Source organism: Anguilla rostrata, chromosome 19, assembly GCF_018555375.3.
Source record: "Anguilla rostrata isolate EN2019 chromosome 19, ASM1855537v3, whole genome shotgun sequence".
NCBI classification, from domain to species: domain Eukaryota; kingdom Metazoa; phylum Chordata; class Actinopteri; order Anguilliformes; family Anguillidae; genus Anguilla; species Anguilla rostrata.
The window spans coordinates 11,540,256-11,557,755 of record NC_057951.1 but is presented as its reverse complement, the minus strand read 5'-3'; the positions used below and the strand labels follow the sequence as shown (position 1 = coordinate 11,557,755).

The window sequence follows — 17,500 nt, the reverse complement described above, 5'->3', positions numbered from 1 at the left end:
CAGCAGTTGCAGCGTGAGGATTCACAGGAGGGGAACCTGCACTCTGAGAAAGAGAGCTCAGCAGCAGCTGCAGAGGAGGGAGAAGAGAAGAAGGATGAGGAGGAAGAGGAGGAGGAGGAGGATGAAGATGAGGAAGAAGAGACAACGGCAAAACAAGAGTCTGCAGCCCCTGAAAAAGAGGCGGAAAAAGAGAATACAAAGAAGGAAGTAGTGAAAGAAGAAAAGTTGGAGAAAGTGAAGGGAAACGACAGTAAAGGAGAAGAAGAAGAAGAAGAAGAAGAAGAAGAGGAGGAGGAGGAAGAAGATGATGACGATGAGGATGATGAAGAGGAGGAGGAGGATGCTGAGGATGCTGGAGGAGACCCAGTGAGCCGTGCCAGTCCTGCACTGACGGTCACATCCAAAGCCAACGGGCACGTGGTGCCCGGGTTCCAGCAGCGCGGCGTCAGCGCGGCTCCACTCTGCCCCCTGGTGGAGTCCGAGATCAGCGCCACCGACCGGGACGGGTCAGTCAGCTCCTCTTACGAGCTCTTCAACGGGGAGACGCCCGCCCTGGCCAACGGGGGGCGACACCGAGGCACCTCGCCACGCTTCCCCGAGCTGCCCCTGGACCCCACGTCCAGAGCCCCCCCCGACAGCGTCACAGCGCCCCCCCTGCACAGCCCCCCCGCCGACCGCAGCCGCACCGTGTCCTCCTCCAGCACCGGGGACACGCCCAAAGGTGAGGGTCACACACGCACACATGCACGTGTGCATGCGCACGCACACGCACACATACACGCACACACGCACACATACACGCACACACACACGCACACACACACGCACGCACACACACACACACACACATGCACACACACACACCCTGGCTTGTTGTGATTGAGCAGAGCGCTTCTCTTGCCCAGCAGCAGCAAAGGCCCGAGCAGCAGACCTGCTGGTGAACCCTCTGGACCCGCGTAACGCCCACACCCTGAGGGTGAAGATCGCTGACCTGGGCAACGCCTGCTGGGTGGTGAGAGGCGGGTCCTGTGGGGGGAGGTGTGGCCTGTGGGGGGAGGCGGGGCCTATGAATGGGCGTGGTTTGCGTGAGTGTACGTGTGCGGTTGTGCGCATGTGTTAGTGTGCTCAGCCCATCTTTCCTCTCTCAGCACAAGCACTTCACGGAGGACATCCAGACGCGGCAGTACCGCGCCATCGAGGTCCTGATCGGGGCCGGCTACAGCACCCCAGCCGACATCTGGAGCACTGCCTGCATGGTGAGTAACCGCGGTTACTGAGGATGCTGTAAGAGGCAGACACCTGTGGCTCAGTAATGAGGAACGGAAGTAGGACCCATCGGGTCACACACACGGCTCCTTCATGCACACGTGTGGCAGAGTGTCAGCTGTGACTGTGCCCTGTGCTCTCCCTCCAGGCCTTTGAGCTGGCCACCGGAGACTACCTGTTTGAGCCCCACTCTGGGGAGGACTACTCACGGGATGAAGGTCAGTTTGTATCCTGCCGTGACCCGGGGGGACAGTCTATACTAACACATGCAGATACACACTTACACGCACACACACACATTCACATACACACTCAACTTATAAGCAGACGCATACATTCATATGCACACGCACACAGGTTTTTAGACTCATATGTAAAATGACAGTATGGTCTTTCTCCCAGTCTGTTAAAAAGACTAGAGTGAATATTGATACTGTGCTGATGCAGCATGTCTTGCCTCTGAATTGCAGACATTATAAACAAGCTTTTAATGGATCAGTACGCTCTAGCCCAGCCCCCAGTGCTGTCACCCTGACCCAATACGCTGTAACCCAGCCCCAAATATGCTCTAACCCAGCCACCAATACTCTCACCCTGCCCTCAAATTCTTTCTAACCTTAGCTCCAGGACTGTATACTATTTTACACTTGACATTTTACAGAGCTGTACCTCTTTATCCTCCTACACACATTTCTTCCATCTGCACCTCTACATCTGCTTATGTTTTCCCTCATCTATAAATATCCATAACCTGCTATGAAGAATGGACTTCATGCACTCTGTCACAAACGTGTGCACTGCTTGCACACCAGTGCCTTAATAAAGTGCATATCATTTGCGATGAAGGGAAAATAAAACATTGATCTTGATGATAATGAGTATTAATTAAGCTGCAGTTGGCTGTTTAAGTTGCCGTTTGAGTTGTGTAGCTGCAGATAGAGGGTATGTGGTAAGATGATGCGCAGACGTTTGTGTGCACGTTAGCACGTTAGCATGTTAACCCTAAACGGTGTGGAGAGGGGTGCACATGCTTACTTGTGACAGAGGACGCGCCTGTCAGCCAATCAGACTGTGGACAGGGTTTCCTCTCCTCCTTTCCTTCCTGCTCTACCTCCCCTCCACTTCTGTGGGGTGACTAACACTGCGCTGTCTTTCTTTCCTTCCTTCCCTGCTCCTTCCTCCTCCTCCTCTGCTCCTCCTCTGCTCCCTCCCTCTCTCCGCTGTAGACCACATAGCCCACATCATTGAGCTGCTGGGGTGTATCCCGAGGCAATTTGCACTCTCCGGAAAATATTCCCGGGAATTCTTCAACCGCAGAGGTAGTGCTGGGGGTGTGCTGCCGGGGCTGAGGGACAGCTGCCCAGACGGACACTCAGACAGACAGACAGACAGGCAGGCAGGCAGACAGACAGACAGGCAGGCAGGCAGGCAGGCAGGCTTCGCATGCAAAGCCTAAACCAGGGCAAAATATTTCTGAATTAATCAACTAACACCTTATTTTGGAGAGTATCAGTGTGTTACTCTTGTGTAATGTGTACTGGACTTTGAACAACATTGGAGTGACTCATCAGTTGCGTTGGACGTGGAGAACTTGGAGAACTTCCTTAGTCAGTATATTTGGATGGGAGCTTAGATCACCTGCTTTTGCAGGTGCCATTGAGGGTGATGCTGTTCCCTCTGTAGATGAAGCGTCATTAAGCACACGGACCTCCACACCCTGAGCTGCAGTGGTCTTAGACCAGAGGGAGCGTGTCAGTCTGTCTGTCAGTGTCCGCGGACGGCAGTGTGTCCGTCGGTCCCGCAGCGTGTGTGTGTGCATGGGCGTACTGACGTGGGTGTCCCGTGTTCTGTTGTGTGATGTCACGCCGTTGTCATGGCCGCGCGGCGCTCAGATCACATCGCTCTGATCATGGAGCTGCTGGGGAAGGTGCCGCGAAAGCTGGCCGTCGCGGGGAAGTACAGCCGCGAGTTCTTCACCAAGAAAGGTAACTGCCAGCGCCCCCCGCAGGAGAGGGAGGGGAGTGCCACGCACGACGGGCAGGAGCCACCCTGACTCCTCCCTGCACACCCTCTTACAGTACAGTGCTACACTGTAACTGTATGTTTCACATTTCACTGATGTGTAGTTATGTTGGGGGAATATGCCTGATATCACTGTGTTAGCTGTGTCCCTGATATTACTGTGTGTTAGCTGTTCATTTCTCCCATAGGCTGTCTATTTTTTGATTCGGAAGTCTTGGAAATGCTATCAAACCTGAAGGAAATGACAACATGACTTATGAGGCCTATTGCTTGTTGCACCCTCATTACTGTCTTCTTGTCGCCGCCCATTCCAGCTGGTGGTCTCCATGTCTGAGCTGTGTTCTCCGTACTGCCCCCTGCAGGTGAGCTGAGGCACATCACCAAGCTGAAGCCCTGGTCACTGTTTGACGTGCTGGTGGAGAAGTACGGCTGGCCGCCTGAGGAGGCGGGGCACTTCACCAACTTCCTCCTGCCCATGCTGGAGATGGTGCCAGAGAAGAGGGCCTCCGCTGGGGAGTGCCTCAACCATCTCTGGCTCAGCTCATAGCGCTGCCCCCCTGTGGTAGCCTCCAGAACTGCTACACGTCACACAGACTGGAGAGAGGGAAAGGGAAGGAGGAAGGGGGAGGGGAGGGTGGGGTGGGGGTAAGGGGGTGTGATTTGCCCCTTTGAACTCACCCCCATGCACACCCTTGGGCAGATTTACACGCAGAAGCTGCCCAGTGAGGAGCCCTTCTGTCACACGCCGAAAAACCAGGCGCCCGACACCTCCACCCACCACTCCGCGAGTCTTAGCAGGAGGGAAGCTCTTACCCAGTCAGTTCCTGTCTTCCCACTCTGCTCCCCGTCCCACCCCCACCCCTGACAGATCAGTTCCACCCCCACTCATTAAGCCAGGGTACGTGAGGACACGAGCCCTGGGTGAGGTAGAAGGCAGCATGCACATTAGCCTAGCGGAGTGGAGCAGTGTGCGGGAGCGGAAGAGGGGTGGACCTAAACCCCTGAGACTAACAGGGGAAGTGATTTTGTCATGAAAACATCTCCTCTCTGAGGGTAGAGGAAGAGCAGGAGTACAGCAACCTAAGACACACAGAGACACTTCTGTGCGTGGACCTCCCACCAGTAGAGGGAGCTCCAGGCATAGAGGACACTGCGAGAGGGCACGTTGTTTGTGTCCAGTAGGCTCAGCTCTCCTGAACTGTTTGAAAAGTGGGAACTGGACCAGTATGTATGAGTGTGTATCTTTAACTGAGCTGCTGGCCAAAGTGGTGCAATAGCCCCGGTTCAATTCACAAGACTGACCCACCTCCCGTTTACTTTAACAGCTTTTCCCCCCAAGATATAGTACCAGAACATAAGCCTCTTTCACTGTTGTCTTAACATGACAATGTCTTTTAACTACACTTTTTAAAAAAACAATATCCAGTCAGTTGCGCCATAGAGGTGATTGAATTGAGTTTGTGTTCTGCTGAGGCTTTGAGGAAGAGATGCAGAGGCCACCCCCCCCCCCTTTCTCTCTCTCTCTCTCTCTCTCTCTTCAGCTCCCTCCCCCTCTCTCTCCTGCGCACTGTAGCCCTACACAGGCAGCGCTGCCCAACCGTTTACAGCCCCCACCCCTGCTCTCAGCTCCACGCCACATTCCAGGCCCCCTGCAGATGGGAGGGGGGGACCCCTGGGCACCAGGGGGCGCCAGAACAGCTGGCTCTCACGCAGAGGGCAGGGGAAGGAACAGAGAGTCTCTCTTCTTACCGACCGCTTTGTCTGTGCGAGATTTCTGCTGTAAGGATTGTGAATGCAGGGACACACAGATGGGCAGATAGACGTTGTACTGAAGAGGCAGTTGGGTTTGTTCCTTTCATCGGTTTGTTTTTCCGTTGCTCGCTTCTTCCCCCCGTGTACCAGGAAGAGGCCCACGCTGTCCGTGGAGCCGGGACTGAGGACGTCTCACTGCCTGCTCCGGCACTAAGACCCTCCACTTCCCAGGCCCTATCACGTCCCTACACCTCTGTTCCTCTTTTAAAACGTGCAGTTTCGAGCTCTCAAGCAGCTTCTCCTAAAATACCCCTCCCCCCTGCTCCTCGAACCCCACATTCTTGACCTCACTTCCCCTGAAGTGGTTTCAAAATGGAGGTTGCGCTCGTCTGTACATTTGTTCAGGGATTAACTTTGTACATAATGCTGGGACACTGATGCGCCAGATGGAGTACGGACCGAGAACGCTCGTCATTCCCAGGGTGGAGGTACAAGCCTCGCCAGCACAAGGTTGCCGTGGACACCCAGTTAATTAATGCCCACCCCCGTGCTGAACAGAAACAGGGGTCTGTGGTGGCACAGAGCTGGCGGAACCTCCAGTTGCACCCCCGGTGGCCAGATAAGGTACTACATTCCCTGCACATTACAGCTCAGTGCCAACAGCTCTTCCACTCCACGCCTCACTCATCACTGTTCAGTTGCCTATTTTCGCAATAAATAAATTAATATAAATAGATGGTGAAATATTTTTCAAACAAATGTATTCGTTTAAAAAAGGGAGAAAAAAAAATCTGAAAACTGGTGTTGTGACAGTGACCGAATCTCGTCCCCGTTGAGGTGATTGTGTTCTGTCTGTTAGCTGTGTTTTTCTTTTGTAACTGTTAAAATTATTAGTTATTTTTTACTTTGACGTCACACCCTCCCCTCCCCCTCCCCCTCATGAACAGTGCTGCTGTTTTTGGACATGTGTGATGGTGGTAAATATTGATCAAATGTTTTTTGCAATAATAGTAATTATAATGAATTTTTTGCACCAAATGCTCCTGATCTCACTCTTTCAGCCATGCCGACTGTTCTTCCTGACATCGAGCGAATCGCGTCTCTTCTCGTCTGTGTTTTTCATTGACAGACTTAATAAAACTGTAAATGGAAGGATGGTTCTCGTGGTGTGACCCGTGTCATATGGTCTGCCTCCATTTCCCAGTGCCTCACCCCCTGCAGTAAGGCACAGGGGAACCGTTACCCACAATCCCAAATGTGCAGTGAGAAATGAACGTAGTGCACAAGACCTGCGGATATCGGCACTAGTTTTTTGTGTGTTTGAATGTCATTGTGATTTCTGCTAAATCTTCCAGCAGCAACAGTTGTTAAATTGTGGTTCTGATTTTAATTTTGAAGTGTCATACACAGGTATGACAAACCTGTGCAAAATGTAGGACTGCAGGAATAAGCACAGACAGAAGTATTTAAAAGACAAATCTTAGACACTGTTGTTGTGGTGTAAAAATATATGTCTGGTCGGACAGGAAAAAAAACAAGTTACATGAAAAATGAGAATACGCAATGACAACCTGTACATTTCAATAAACAGACATGAATATCACGTGCAGTGAAGATGTTTGCTCAAGGAGTAGCTGCGCCAAAACAAACCAGTACTGCACTGTACATTAGTCTAGCTACTACAATGAGTCCATATGCACTCGATGAGCACTAGCAACTGTCATTAGAAACTGTTCTACGTGTAGCAGTCAAAAGTAAACGCAGTGACACGAACACCGCCATTTCAACCTGAGTTAATAAAACACAAACAGGTAGCAATAAATGGTTAAACTCCATTGTTCCTCAAACAAGAGGGATTGTCAAGTGCAGTTTCATTCAGCTCCCTTCTCCCTCTTCTGTGTATACCTGAAGACAGGTGTCCAATCTTTCCTGATAAGGACTATAATCGGCGTAGGCTTTTGTTCTAACCCAGCAATAAAAAACCTACTTCAACAAATTAGCCAATCACAACTTTAATTAGTTGAATCGGGGTGTTTTACAAGTTTTGGCCCCACTGCTCATTCTGGGATAAGATCAGGAACCCCTCTATGGACTACGTTTTGCACTTGCAGCGTCTCCAGTCATATTTTTCTGAAGGACAACACAGAGGTAAATGAGACATGGGATGATGTGGTCTTAGTGAGTGAATTAGCCACAGCTCTAACGTCGGTTTGTCGAGCTACAGGAGGGAGGCGCAGTTTTTTAGCAGCATGGGTTTGGCGATCTTCAGGATGTCCAGGTTGGGATCCAGGGATCTGCCAAGGCCCTCCAGGACCATGATGGCGAACACAATGGAGGCGAAGTTACTCTCCAGCTTCACCTGCCAGTCAGAACAAACATGTCAAGAGGGCCTTCAAGGACAAGATAATTAATCAGTTGCAAATTAAGCAAGTGCACCCTCTAAAAGGCAACAGCAAACAGAAAGGATTATTAGTGCTTTTGTTCTTTAGCTTATCATCCACCTGCTGCCAGTCTTTTTTAAATTTTTTATAAACACTCCACATTTGTGTGGATGGACGCACTTGTGACTGTTACTCTGAATAAGAGCATCTGCTAATTTCCTCAATGTAAATGCAGCTGTATATTTACCTTGTGAGTGATCAACAGCCCAAAGACACGGGAGAGTAAATCAGCCACCTGCACCTGGATAGAAAAGCAGAGATCAGTTCAGTCTGTACTGCAGAAACTCTCAAGACTCACAGCAGTAGAGAATATCTAACACCCCAACGGCGGCCATCTTGCTTTCCCATCTTGCGGCTGGGTGTGGCTCACACAGTTGGAGAGAAAGGAGGGACAGGGGAAGAAAGCAGATGGCCCAAGCAGGCGTAGAGCCCTGTCGCTCTCGTACCTTCCCCAGAGTGAGAGTGTTGCTGAGGGTCTCGTTCACCAGCTCTGCCATCTCCCGCTTGAACCTGGGCACGTCCTGGCACTCGTTCGCCCGGGCGTGGTTTAGGATGAGCTCCGCCACCCTCTCCCCCTGCAGAGACCGTTAAAAACAATGCCAGGTTCTGCAGATCTATGTCCAGGAGGTTCAGGTCACACATATCGAAAAATGCCCATGCGGACAAAAAAACAGAATTTTCTGTGAACTGTCAAGGATAACCCCTGCTAATCACAAAGCCTGTTCATATACCATTTCATCAGTATAGGGCAACAGGTGGCCAATCCCAGCGGGTGGTTACGTAGTGTGTGTGCAGCCGGGCTAGATCGCTAGTAAGCACAGTGAGGTGCAGTAAAAGCGAAGGCCTCATAGCTACATAGTTACTGTGACAACGCTGGCAGCGGAACCCTCAGGTTCAAAACGACGCTGCCCGTAGGGGGCGTTTTTGCCCGTTAGCTGACTGGTAACGTGTTTGTCTTTGGGCAACTGAGCGGCCCAGGTTCACATCCCACCTCCACCTCCACCTCGGGCGAATCCCCGACTCACGCCGCTTACCTCTCGGAGCACCACGGCGGTGAAGACGGCGCGGAAGTTGCGCAGGTCCCCCTCGCTGAGCCGGGCCACGATGCCGGCGTCCAGCAGCACCAGGCGCAGCGGCGCGGCGGCGGGCCGCATGCTCACCACCAGCGTGTCGCACAGGTCCGTCAGCGTGGCCGTGCCCAGCGGGGCCTCCCCGCGCCCGCCCTGCACCAGGATGTTCCCCGGGTGCAGGTCCCCGTGCACAAAGTTATCCACGACGATCTGGAGGGGGGGACACGACCAGGCAGGCCTGTCAGGGAGGGGCAACCGTACCGCTGGACCTGTACGGCCGGGGCTGCCCAGCCCTGGAGATCTACCTTCCTGTAGGCTTTCATTCCAGCCCTAATTCGGCGCAGCTCAGCGATATCTCTTGGTGTTGAATGAGGTGTGCTTTGTTAGGGCTGGGGTGAAAACCTACAGGATGGTACATCTCAAGGAACAGGGCTGGGAAGCCCTGCTGTACGCTGACCCGCCCCCCCCCGCTCTATCTGAGTGATGCTCCACCACTCGCCGCTCACCATCTTCAACAGAGTGTCCACTCCCATCCTGGCAATCCTCCGCTTCACCTCCTCCGGCACGTCTTGGGTCAGGAAGTTGGAGATGGGTTCACTCTCCTGAAAGAGCGAACGGCAGGATGCATCAGAGTGCTGGAGAGCGCTTCATTCACATCTGTTTGCTCATCGTGTGCTTCACAGCCTGACGAACACATCAGGGAGGGTTTACTGCCTGGAATAAAAAGCTCACCTCGAATGTTTCCACCAGAATGTTCCTGGTGACGAACGGCCGAAGAGGCGTAGGGAACGTGACGAAATCCACATCCCGAAAATTCTCCCGGAATCTTTCCATGTTCTCCGCCTCGTATCGCAGGTCAATCTGTGAGACCGTAAGAAAGCATTTCCAAAATAATTTCACCGGTGCAGTCCAAAGAGCCAGAGAAAAAGCACAGGCTGTGTGAATGATTAATTACACTAAACCAAGCACGGCTCTGGCCTTTCTGGGAGAGATGGCCATTGCGGACCAGGAGTGCGCACCCCCCCTAGACTGATAGCTCCTTCGGTAACCACCCTTCTCGCCTATGCCCAGGACCAGCCCAGCCCTGCACTACACACAACTGCAGAGGAGGAGAGGACTGTACCTGTCTGATCATGAGCTTCTCAAACTCGTCCACAATCTCCGGCAGGCTGAGCCACTTCAGGCCGGGCAGACAGTGCAGCACCCAGCTGCCCGCCTTCATGAGCAGCAGGTCTACCTGCACCTGCCTCCGGACCCCGGGGTGAAGCACCTAGAGAGAGACAGGGCCCAATCACTTCCATTCTCATTTAACATGAACCCTTCTACAGATTAACAAACACTCCATGACACTGTGAATTACAGCAAAGCTCTAACGGATGCAACTAACTTTGAACTGGATAATTTACAGAAAACACATTTATGAAACTGAATACAGTTCCCATTAAAAAAGGGGCTGAGGAGCAACAATCGCGTCTAATAATTAAGGCTATTTTGAGGCTAAAAATCATAGTTTGTTAAAATACTGTTAAAAATGAGATGCAATTTCACCCCTCACAAGTACACACCTTGATAGCTACTGACATCAGGTGCTCTTGCTTGTGGGGCGTGTCCCCAGTTCGGCCCTGCTCTCCGTGTCCCGCTGAGGGCCGGTCACCCCCACCACCCCTCCCGTCTTTGCTCAGCTCTTCTCCGTCGGCGTCCTCGTGCCCCCGCCCCCAGAGTGAGCCCAAAGTCCCGCCCAGCCCGGGGATCTCCCAGGCCTCCAGGGGGTCGTCCCGCTCCATGTCGCCCACCAGCTGCTGGAAGACCGGGTCCTGGATGCTGTCCACCTGGGCCGAGGCCCGGTACACCTGGGCCACGCAGCCCGACCCGACGGGCTCCCGGCTGTGGAACCGGAACAGCCTCTTCCAGGAGTCCCCGAAGGCCCCCCGCAGGCACTGCTTGGTGTGCGCCCAGGAGTGGGGGCGCACCTGCACGTGCAGCCGGGAGAACCTGTCGCAGAACTCCGGGGAGAAGACGTCCCTCCTGGTGCTGGCCCACTGGCCCAGCTTGATGAAGGTGGGGCCCGACGTCTCCGTCACCCACAGCAGGGCGTCCAGCCAGCGGGAGCCCAGGCGCCCCGAGACCAGACACAGCGGGTACAGCAAGAGCAAGGGGCCAAACTTCAGCAGCAGGACCACCGCACGGAAGCAAAGCCTCACGGCGAAGGCCAGCTTGTGTACCTGAACCCTCACTAAAGACTTCCTGTCTGCTGGTCGCTGATGTTGGGACGCCTCCTGGCAGCTCGCAACGCAGGATGCGGTCTTTTCTGCCACCCAACAAAGCGCTGCCAGCCTGGGAAGCCGGGATAGATACTGGACCTTTTTGCTTAAGCAGCCCCGGATGGGTGCAAATCGCACACAGGGAGACATAATGACTCTCGGGATGGAACACCTGAGGTTTAAAAGAAAGGTTCTCGCGTGTAGAACTGCCATCTTAAAATGTCAATCGTCAGAATCTATAAATACTGGACCCATACAGAAGCCTAAATAGTGAACTGAATGCTTGCACACAATGCAGCGTGACGCGAATTAACTAGGTAGAGCAGCTGGCAAGCCATTTTATTATTATCAGGAGCAAAGGCATAGCATGCAAGCAATGACAACTAAACACTATTATACACGACTAGCTTGTAGATCACACCAATACATATCAGACAAAATTGTAAAGCCGTGGTATGAAATTTCGCAGTTTCTAACAAGCAAAAAGCAATTCCTGTGCATTTGAATTTGCGCGCGTGACTGGGTGGTTGCCAAGCTAACGTTATAGCCAGGTTCGATCGGAACTAGGATTGCTGTTTTTGAGTAATGCATCCACGGCAAATTGTCGGCATGTTCGGTGTGTCTCTCTAGAATACGCAAGTCCCTGGCTAGCGGACATTCGTTAGAGACTCCAGAAGTTAGCAACTGGCTATCTACGTGGCTAGCATGCTTAACCATGCAGAATTCCAGGGAGCCAACAAAGCGTACGCCTGCACCGGCTAAATATATGCGTTGCTAACCATCTGAAAAATACCGATTCGTAGTAACTCAACCCAAAAGCTTAACCTGCCCCTTGGTCCCTTCTGCCCTCAACACCGGCGATATACACTACAGTATATACTATACCCGCCTACTTCCGGCTCCTCAGCCAAAAAAGAAGTAGGCTGGACTACTCGGGGCAGCTGCTGGTGAATTAAAGTTATATGCACACATTTCTCGCAAGCAATCGTTTAACGTTCAACAACAACAATAATAATCATAATAATAAGAATATAGTTATGAGTTATTGCAATCATTGTTATGATGACATGATCGATGCGCCTCTTCGTTATGATCGTCGTCATTGTCATAAATATACTGTGAACACAGTTTATAATATTCAGTGAATTATTCATAAATGTCTAATACTGATTATTATTATTATTATTATTATTATTATTATTATTATTATTATTATTATTATTATTATACTATTGTTTGCTATTGGGTATGTGGTACTTTCCTTTGCCATGCACGTTATCCTGAAATTGCAAAAAGTCCATCATATCTTTATAAAACTCAAGCCCCAAATTTTTCTGGTATGTTTTTTTCATTTTTATTTTATTCCAGTGATTAATGGTAATCATATTTGCTCCCTTACATTTTTCTTTTCAAGGACAGTGTTCGTGCTGCTTGATTTGCAGCTGTTCAAGACTTTATTCTTATTGGTTGGTGCCTCCTTATTGCTTGGCGCTTACAAAGACAGTGTGACTAAACGTCTCTGTATGCTTCCAGTGAACAGTATGGAAAACAGGTAAGAACCATCCAATCTAAGAAATATTTCTTATAATGTTATTCCGTATAATCCCAAAGACAGTGTGGATATGTTTTCAAGCATGTCTAGTCATATGTTTTGTAAAATTTATACTCAAGTTTTTTTTTCCACAATCGTAAATAACACTGCAAAAAAAGCATTCCAGTACTTTTATAAATTTTTATATGTCACATAAAATTAGGTAGACTTTTTAACATGGCAAAGGATGTTCTGCTATGGCAGGAGAAATGTGATTTTTGTGCATTTTGAAGAGCATTTTGCATGGATATATACTGCATAGGGATAGAAACTGCAAACTTGAATTTAGCGGGCTGAGCAGCTGTCCTAAAACCAGCAAGAGGGAGCAACCAGCTGTTGCCCAGGCAGGATTTGGAGGGAAACTTGTTCACTTTTCTGAGTGGGATATGTATGGCCATACAGCCCTAGCCTGTGCATTTGAACAGAATATGACCAATAGAATCGACAAAAAACATTGGTAGGTGAATACATGTTTATGAGCCTTAAGAAGAGACATTTACACAAAGTAGCCAACAGGGGGACATAGAGTATAGAGAATAATTTTTCTGTGAAGTGATTGTACTTGAGGAAGTGTATTTTTTCTAAAAGTATTCAAATCTATGCCTTTAGCATGTATCTATATCATTTATTGCCTTACTGGTGTAAATGGATTATTTGTGATTAGACGATTGCCAATCTGTTGCTGGTTGCGCGCATTCTTGGAGACAAGGGGAACTGTCTGCAGTGGCCTATATTTTTGCAGCATGTGAGTGATGATTGGTGTTAGTCTCAGTGTAGCTACCATTACAGCTCTGCATGCTGCTGTAATCAGAGGGTGATTTAGTGAACAGTCTGGTTTCATGGCTACCTGTTTGAGCGGACACACGTGCCGCGGTGCGTTTGCGTGGGCGGCTTGTGTCCGTGACGAGGTTCACCGTTGGCACTCCCCCAGTCGTCACGGGCCTGTAACGGGCAACCATGGCAACACAACGATATGAGAAAGGCCCACCAGACAGCTGCTGCCACGGTCCGACCCCTTCACCCAAGGAAGAGAGACGCTGCTGGCTCCCCGTCTCCCGGGGACTTCAAAGGGTGGGGCTCCCTGCGTGCTCGGCCGGGTCAGGGTCATTGTGTTCTCCCATTTAAGTTGGCTTCTTCTCCACAATTGCACTCGAGTGCCTTTTCACTCCTGAGAAAGGTGTCATAAAGTGGGCTGAGTCTGTTGCCTCGTGCGCTGGTTTAGTCCTCTGGGCCTTTCTGACCTGGTCTCAGTAAAGCCTACCTGGTTAGGTCAGCGCTGTGCAGCTGGTGCTGTCTGGGCTTTTTAGGCCCTGTAGCTGTAGGCAGAGATTCTACAGGCAGCCTTTGGCCTGAAATGTAAGAGCGGGAGGGCAGCGCTCGCAGCAAAATGTTAAGTGTTAAGTCGACTTTTACAGAGTACATTTTACTAGGAGAGAGCACATGTGGGTCCTATTGGACTAATATAACCTCTAAATGTTAGAGTTGAATTAACGCTGAACAGTTTACTGTGTTGCTGTCAGTCCTTATCCTGTCCTTATCTGGTCTGCTGAGTGAGTCCTCGTTCTCCCAGCCTGCTCTGTCTGTTCCTCTCAACCAACCTTTACCTCCGCCCCCCGCTGTCAGCACACCTCACTCACTCTCCCTGCTCATAAAGAGGCCCCACAATGCACCAGGCTCTGAATGCACCAGACACAAGCAGCACAGCTGAGGGTCCCCTGGGGGTTTATGTGGAAAGCCTGCACCTGGTAACATAGCAGACCTGTCCAGAAAACCATCATGTGATGCAGTGTTTCTCCCCAAAATGAATGAACATTTAACATTTCTGTGATTCTCAGGCATGATAACTGTGGGAGGTGTGGAACTGCAGAGAGAGAGAGAATAATAACGTAAATAAAGAATAGAGGTATTTGGCAAAGACAGCAAGCTTTCGAAATTCTTTCAAACTGGGAAAGTAAATCCCCTCTGCACTTTTAATTTGCTCCCCGAGGAGGCTGTTATTTATGTATTCAGTTACGCTCAGCTTTGCCCCTTCCTGCTCCATTCCGCCTTTGAGCAGGACAGTCCGTTTCCGTGGCAACCAGGGCTCCAGTCCCCGGGCCAGCTGCAGATTAGTTCAGCGGCAGGGGGTTGGGGGTGGGGGCAGTGTCGATGATGGAAAGGGAGGGAGGGAGGGAGGGAGGGAAGGAGGGGGGGTCATGAGAGAGGGAGGGGTGGGAAAAGTCAGGAGAGAGAGAGAGAGAAAGAGAGAGGCAACGTCACTGCAGGAAAAGATAGCCACACACTCAAAGTGGGAGAGAGAGAGAGAGAGAGAGAAAGAAAAAGAAGTTGTAAACCTTTTTTGTGCTCTGAGTTGGGAAGGAAGAGTTCTCAGCTCTGCCTGAGTTTCCCTTTTCCCCCGCTGAGACCGTGGAAAGAGCCGGAGCTTCTCTGCAGAGTTTGGGAGACAGAGCGCAGATTGCAGAGGGAAGGGCTTTGAAAACTGAGCGTGAAGAAAAGAGAAAAGGCAAAGTGGTTCCAGAGGAAATCATGCGAGTGGATGCTGCTGTATCCAGTGTCAGGTTTCAGAAAATGAGAGTCCAGTGCAAAAGTGCTTCTGCAGGGTCTGTCCAGCTGAGAAAGGTAATGTGTGTGTGTGTGTGTGTGTGTGTGTGTGTGTGTGTGTGTGTGTGTGTGTGTGTGTGTGTGGAAAACCAGCTGAAATGCTTGCCTCTGTGTTTATTTGACTAGTACTCTTTATTGCCCAGTCTGGCTCTGAACACAAGTGTGCCTGAATGCAGCTAGGCTAGCCTGTCCATTGACTCTTTCTGTGCCAAGTCAGTCCTTTGAATGCAATGGTTAGAGTGGGGGTCAAAAAAACTGCAAGCAAACAACAAACATAACCTGTGGGGATTTTTTTTTTAAAGTGTTGGCATATTTAAACTCTCAGAACCTGGCAAGGCAGTTCCAAAAGGATGTGAGCTTTCTCTCCCTCTCTAAACGTGTAAAATCTGCCGGAGAAAGAGCCCAGTTGTGCTTGACCGAGGGGTTAAAAAATGCATGTTTAACCTCCCAGATGTGCGCCGGTCATGCCTCCCAGGACAGAGAAGAGGGGATAAGTGGATAAGTGAGGTGTGCCATTTCATCTCCTGGAACAATGGCTTCTCTCTTCCCCTGCTCACGGTCTCCTCTGTTGAGATTGTGCACGGCATAGTTTCTGAGAGCTGGGTGCTTGTCCCTGGCCAGGGAGGCTCTGCTCCTCTCTGCACATGAAAGGCACTGTAAATTGCATTCGGATGGCCGTTGGTCGGCGATTTGAAGGGCTTCTCAGTATTGGTTTCCCCCTCATGCTGCTGTGTTTAAAATGTAATGACCAGATAAGAGCAAGGAGTGAATCCGTACCCCTTTAAAACACACTGTCGCAAGAGTGAGGTTCCCCTTTTTCGTGTCTCAAGTTTGAGTTTGAGAAGACGCTTTGCTGTGGTTGTCTTTCTATAGCGAAGTCTTAACGAAGACCCATTCTCTCAAATCACTTCCATTTTGTTTTGGCGCCCTAACAATATACACTGTGGGTCTTACTGAATGATTGCAGAGAAAGCAGTATGGACCTTCCAGCTGACCGGTCTGAAAAACACTGAGTATAGTATACCAGTGACCGATCAGTGTTCAGAACACACTGAGAATGGTATACCAGTGCCTGGTCAATGTTCAGAACACACTGAGAATGGTATCGCTTCATCAGTGTTCAGAACATGCTAAATATAGTATAGTAGTGCCTAGCCAGTATGCTTTTACATAACATAGTGCAAGTTTGGGAATGTCTGGTTGAAATTACTCCTAAGGTGTGGCAGTTATTGGTGATTTTTTTCCCACTGTAAATAATGTGCTGTTATTGGTTTCATAATAATGCGCTTCATAAGAGAAAAAGGCACGTTATTATGAAAAAGGGTTTCATAATAACGTGCTGGCACAGGTTCCAGACTTCTGGCTTCAGGTCTTTAATGACAGATTCCGCAGCACCACTGATAAAGGAGGAGAAAAAAATCCGGAAAAACAAGAACGGAATTTCCATGAGCTTAGGCACTGGCAGTTACGTTTTGCAATCAATAAAAATTCAAAGTGTTAAAAAAGAAGGGAAAGAAGAAGAATAGGAATTCAACAGCTCAGCACCTGGCAAAGACAGAGAGCAGGAAGTACTATGGAGACGAAAGATGCTATTTCAGGTTTCTAAAGAGGTGACCTTCTGACCTCCTCTTCTTTATCAGAAAGAAGCAGCTTTTGGCCTTGAAGTAAAACATCTGCAAAGTTAACCGTTCTCTCTGTGGCAGGAAACAAACAGTTGCTTTTCCTTGACACCGCGAGCCCTCTCCAATGGCACTGCCCTCGTCCCGTACATCTTCCTGGAGGAGGCGAGATGGCACTGTTTATTAAAAATGTGTGTGCCGTTTGTAAATTACAGGCTGAAGCTCCGCGCTGGGCCTCTGAGAGAGCTCCATGTGTTTTAGTTTTCGCCCGAATATTTATGGCCGTTGGCGGGCAGATGAGACGGGCGATGGCGATGACGGGCGGTAAGGCACAGAGTTCAGAGCTGCGGGGTCTTCTCTGCCTCAGCCCCCCCCAACCCCCCACCACCTCCCCAACCAACCCCCCCGTCCCGATCCACGTCCGTCACTTTTAATTATTCTGCGGGGCTGAGAGAATCTTGCTCGTCCTTCATCTGTCATAACAGCGCCGTCCCCGACCCCCCTCCCCTCTGCGGAGGAGAAGCATTTGGGCTGGCCTTTATCGAGCCCCTTCTCCTGGGTCTCTCTCTCACACACACACGCAGCTGTGACTCAACCCTCCACTGTTCTTAATGGAGAGGACAGGAATGAAGGAGCTGCATATACTGCACTGAAATGCACCAATCCGACCCCTTGAACTGTTGTGTTTGAGCATGTAATATCTTTTCATTATGGCCGGCAGGCTGCATTAAAGAAGTGATAAATTCATATTCTTGTGCTACTTTCTTCTTTTAGGTTTCATTAAAACGAACGCGGTGATCGTTGATTTGTCCTGAAATGAGTAGAAGCTGTGTTCCGCGTGGCAGTTGGCCCCGCCCACCATCTTTTGAGTGTCAGC

At 50.2% G+C, this 17,500-nt stretch overlaps 3 protein-coding genes across 8 annotated transcripts in view; 2 read left to right on the top strand and 1 right to left on the bottom strand.

Annotated features, from left to right (window-relative positions):
* The window catches only part of LOC135245670 (SRSF protein kinase 2-like), a 35,228-nt gene extending 29,028 nt beyond the window's left edge, over window positions 1-6,200 (top strand). For 2 of the 6 annotated variants that reach the window (XM_064318883.1, XM_064318885.1), the window contains 6 exons: window positions 1-721; window positions 909-1,012; window positions 1,149-1,256; window positions 1,415-1,484; window positions 3,159-3,251; window positions 3,651-6,200. The exon at window positions 1-721 is cut by the window's left edge and continues 14 nt beyond it. In XM_064318883.1, the coding sequence (XP_064174953.1) occupies window positions 1-721; window positions 909-1,012; window positions 1,149-1,256; window positions 1,415-1,484; window positions 3,159-3,251; window positions 3,651-3,835 (1,281 nt within the window). In that variant the 3' untranslated portion in view covers window positions 3,836-6,200. Of the gene's footprint in view, window positions 722-905; window positions 1,013-1,148; window positions 1,257-1,414; window positions 1,485-2,492; window positions 2,586-3,158; window positions 3,252-3,650 lie in introns of all 6 variants that reach the window. The other 4 variants (XM_064318881.1, XM_064318884.1, XM_064318882.1 and 1 more) reach the window with 2 other exon arrangements.
* Window positions 6,201-7,036: 836 nt separating this feature from the next.
* adck2 (aarF domain containing kinase 2) lies at window positions 7,037-11,705 on the bottom strand. Its single transcript, XM_064318900.1, has 8 exons — window positions 10,117-11,705; window positions 9,675-9,821; window positions 9,284-9,412; window positions 9,058-9,153; window positions 8,516-8,761; window positions 7,928-8,056; window positions 7,669-7,722; window positions 7,037-7,399 (listed from the first exon to the last, which is right to left on the bottom strand). Exons 1-8 carry the CDS (start codon window positions 11,023-11,025, stop codon window positions 7,259-7,261), a joined length of 1,851 nt encoding a protein of 616 aa, XP_064174970.1. The 5' UTR covers window positions 11,026-11,705; the 3' UTR covers window positions 7,037-7,258.
* A 2,922-nt stretch (window positions 11,706-14,627) lies between these two features.
* LOC135245926 (DENN domain-containing protein 2A-like) overlaps window positions 14,628-17,500 on the top strand; it is a 32,757-nt gene continuing 29,884 nt past the window's right edge. Inside the window, exon 1 of the mRNA XM_064319317.1 lies at window positions 14,628-15,022. The gene's annotated coding sequence lies outside the window, so the exon portion shown is untranslated. The remainder of the gene's footprint in view (window positions 15,023-17,500) is intronic.